This window comes from Propithecus coquereli, unplaced genomic scaffold, assembly GCF_000956105.1.
Source record: "Propithecus coquereli isolate 6110/MARCELLA unplaced genomic scaffold, Pcoq_1.0 Scaffold124, whole genome shotgun sequence".
NCBI lineage: Eukaryota > Metazoa > Chordata > Mammalia > Primates > Indriidae > Propithecus > Propithecus coquereli.
Window position 1 is genome coordinate 765,008 of NW_012136525.1, and position 2,789 is coordinate 767,796.

General features: G+C 45.7%; 1 protein-coding gene across 1 annotated transcript in view; it reads left to right on the top strand.

The window, feature by feature from the left end:
* The window catches only part of AICDA (activation-induced cytidine deaminase), a 61,148-nt gene that overhangs the window by 24,002 nt on the left and 34,357 nt on the right, over window positions 1–2,789 (top strand). The window contains exons 2-3 of the mRNA XM_012637791.1: window positions 914–1,061; window positions 2,665–2,787. Coding sequence (XP_012493245.1) covers window positions 914–1,061; window positions 2,665–2,787 — 271 coding nt within the window. The remainder of the gene's footprint in view (window positions 1–913; window positions 1,062–2,664; window positions 2,788–2,789) is intronic.

Below are 2,789 nucleotides of genomic sequence, written 5' to 3' on the forward strand. Positions count from 1 at the left end.
CAGGGGCCTGCTGCATAGGGAGCTGCTGGTGGGGAAAGGAAGGAAGCTAGTACCAGAAAACAAGGGTACAAATGTGGATTTAGGTCTAACTCTAAAAACTGACCTAAACAGTACATTAAAGAGTCTGGAATTTATTCTGTGGGCAGAAGAGAACCGTTAGGTTTTTAGCATGGGAATGACATGGTGCACCTGCGTTTTTGTGAGATCACTGTGATGACAGCGTGGAGAATGTTGTCCTGGTGGGCCGGAAAGCAGAGAGACCAGTTGAGGGGCCGACACCACAGAAAGGTGGAAGAAGATGAGGGCTTGGACTGAAGCGGAGAACAGAGGGAATAGAGCAGGTACACATTCAAGAAATATTTGGGGGTCTGAATCAACACATTTTGATGACTGATTACATATGAGAACCGAGGAAGAAGGAAGAATCAAGGATGACGACTCCAAGCCCCTAGGCTGCTTGCCTGAGGTGGGGGAGTCAGGGGGAGAGGCAGTTCAGGACAGGGGGAAGTTGAAGAATACTGTTTTGAACATGTTCAGTTTGAGGTACATATTGGACATTTAGGCAGAGACTGGAGGGGAAACCTGTAAATATAATTATGGGACAGAGGAAGAAGTTTGATTGTAATTCCAAGTCATCAGCACTTAGAAGACAGCCGTGGAAGAGTGCCTTGTACACTAATGAGGGCTTGGGGTTCTTGCTGAGCTTCTCTCAGTTGGTCTTAAATATAAGCAGGAATGGAGTTCGTGGTGGCTTCCAAGCTCAGTGGGTCTCAGGCATCCAGCAAAGGAAGCCAGAGCATCTTCTCTGGTTTAGCCCAAGTAATTACAAATTTAGAAAAAGCTGAAGGAAAACCCAGAGTGGCCAGATGATGAGCTGTACTCCTGCATTTCCTCTCCCTCCTCTCACCCACAGCCTCCTGATGAACAAGAGGAAGTTTCTTTATCACTTCAAAAACGTCCGCTGGGCTAAGGGTCGGCATGAGACCTACCTGTGCTATGTGGTGAAGAGGCGGGATAGTGCCACTTCCTTTTCGCTGGACTTTGGTCACCTGCGCAACAAGGTATCAGTGAGTTTGCTTCCCAAGCAGTTGAAAGCTAACGCAGGGGTGCTTCTACAGCCACCTGCTGGTGGTACTGCTTTCAGCCTGTTTTGCATTTTTGTTTCCACTTTACTCTTCAAATCCTTTTTTTTCTCCCTTTTTCCACGTCCATGCACCCATATTAGACATGGCCCAAAGGATGTCATTTAATGTCCTCCCCAATCATGCTGGGCACCCTAATGCTCAGCCTTCCTTCGATGCCAAGAACAACCGCCCCCAATCTTTCCTCCCCTTTCTCCAGCATCTGAATTGCCTTTGAGGTTAATTAAGGTAAGAACATTTTGATTTGGGGAAATCTTATCAGCTCATTCAAACAAAATTTCAATTGTGAAAAACAAATTGTGTCTTTAGAATTTTTGAAAATTAAGGAAGAAGAATTTAGGGAAAATTAACAGAGACTCAATTCTGTTTTCCCAATGATTTCTCTTCCCTCCTACACATAGATCAGAGGCCAGTGAATGCATTCACCATGGTGACCCCCAGAAACTCAGAGAAGTCATGGCTGATTGATCAATTAAATCGATCTTTCAGCTGCCAGAGAGAATTACATTTCCAAGAAGCTTCTTCACCAAAATCCAGATGGGCTTACATAAGCTCCTGCCTGTGGACATCTCCTGACATGCTGTGACATCTAGTCTTAGTGGATTCCCAAGGAAGAATCTGTGGGGTGGAATGTCATCATTTGGATCACTGCTTGCTGGCTATTTTACGAAGCAATTTTCTTTGCCTGCATTTGTACTGAGTAATTTACCTCATCACTATTATTTTACATTCCAATCTCTTTCATATTTGGTAGCATGATACATTCTATTTATAGAAGGCTTTGATTTTACCAAGCACTTTCACTTATCTCTCATTTAATGCTCACACCAACAGACCATTTTACAGATGAGGAAGTAGAAGAATCAAGAGCTGGGTGACTTGTCTAAGTCACAGGAGTAGTGGAGCCTAGGTCTTCATATCCTGGGACTAGTGACTTTTCTGCGATACTAAGTGTACCTGTTATATCTCACTATTGCAATTATTATTACAATCACAGAGATCATATAACGAGCAAACACATTATTTAATTGCTCTTAGCTCATCGCAGTGCCTATTTTCTTACAGCATCCGCCCGTCTGCCTCATCATAATCTATTTTCCCTCTTCAAATCCTCCCAACGTGTCCTCTCAAATTGTACCACCTCCACCTAGTGGTCCGGGGGGATTTCCACAACAGGAACTTTCAAGTTATTTTCCTTCTCCTACAAAGGTGCTAAAGAGTAACTAACTTCACAAACACAAATCTCTACCGAGGTAGTGCGATGCTACTCCGTCCCAGCTCAACTCACTTCATCCTCTTCATTGTACAGAAAATTCCGTAGCCTTTCTTCACTCCGCAGGAGGAGCGCTACAAAGGGTTTTGCCTCCCCACTCACTGGGGTGCTCTTTTGAGCCAGTCACTTAGCCTCTCTGTTAACACCAGGACCGTAACTGCAAGCCCCCCAAAAGGGAGTGACTGCAAAGCCACCAGAACAGCAATAAAGCACAATGAACGTCATCTGAGCCGTCTGCTCTCTCCCCAGTCGGGCTGCCACGTGGAATTGCTCTTCCTCCGCTACATCTCGGACTGGGACCTGGACCCCGGCCGCTGCTACCGCGTCACCTGGTTCACCTCCTGGAGCCCCTGCTACGACTGTGCCCGACACGT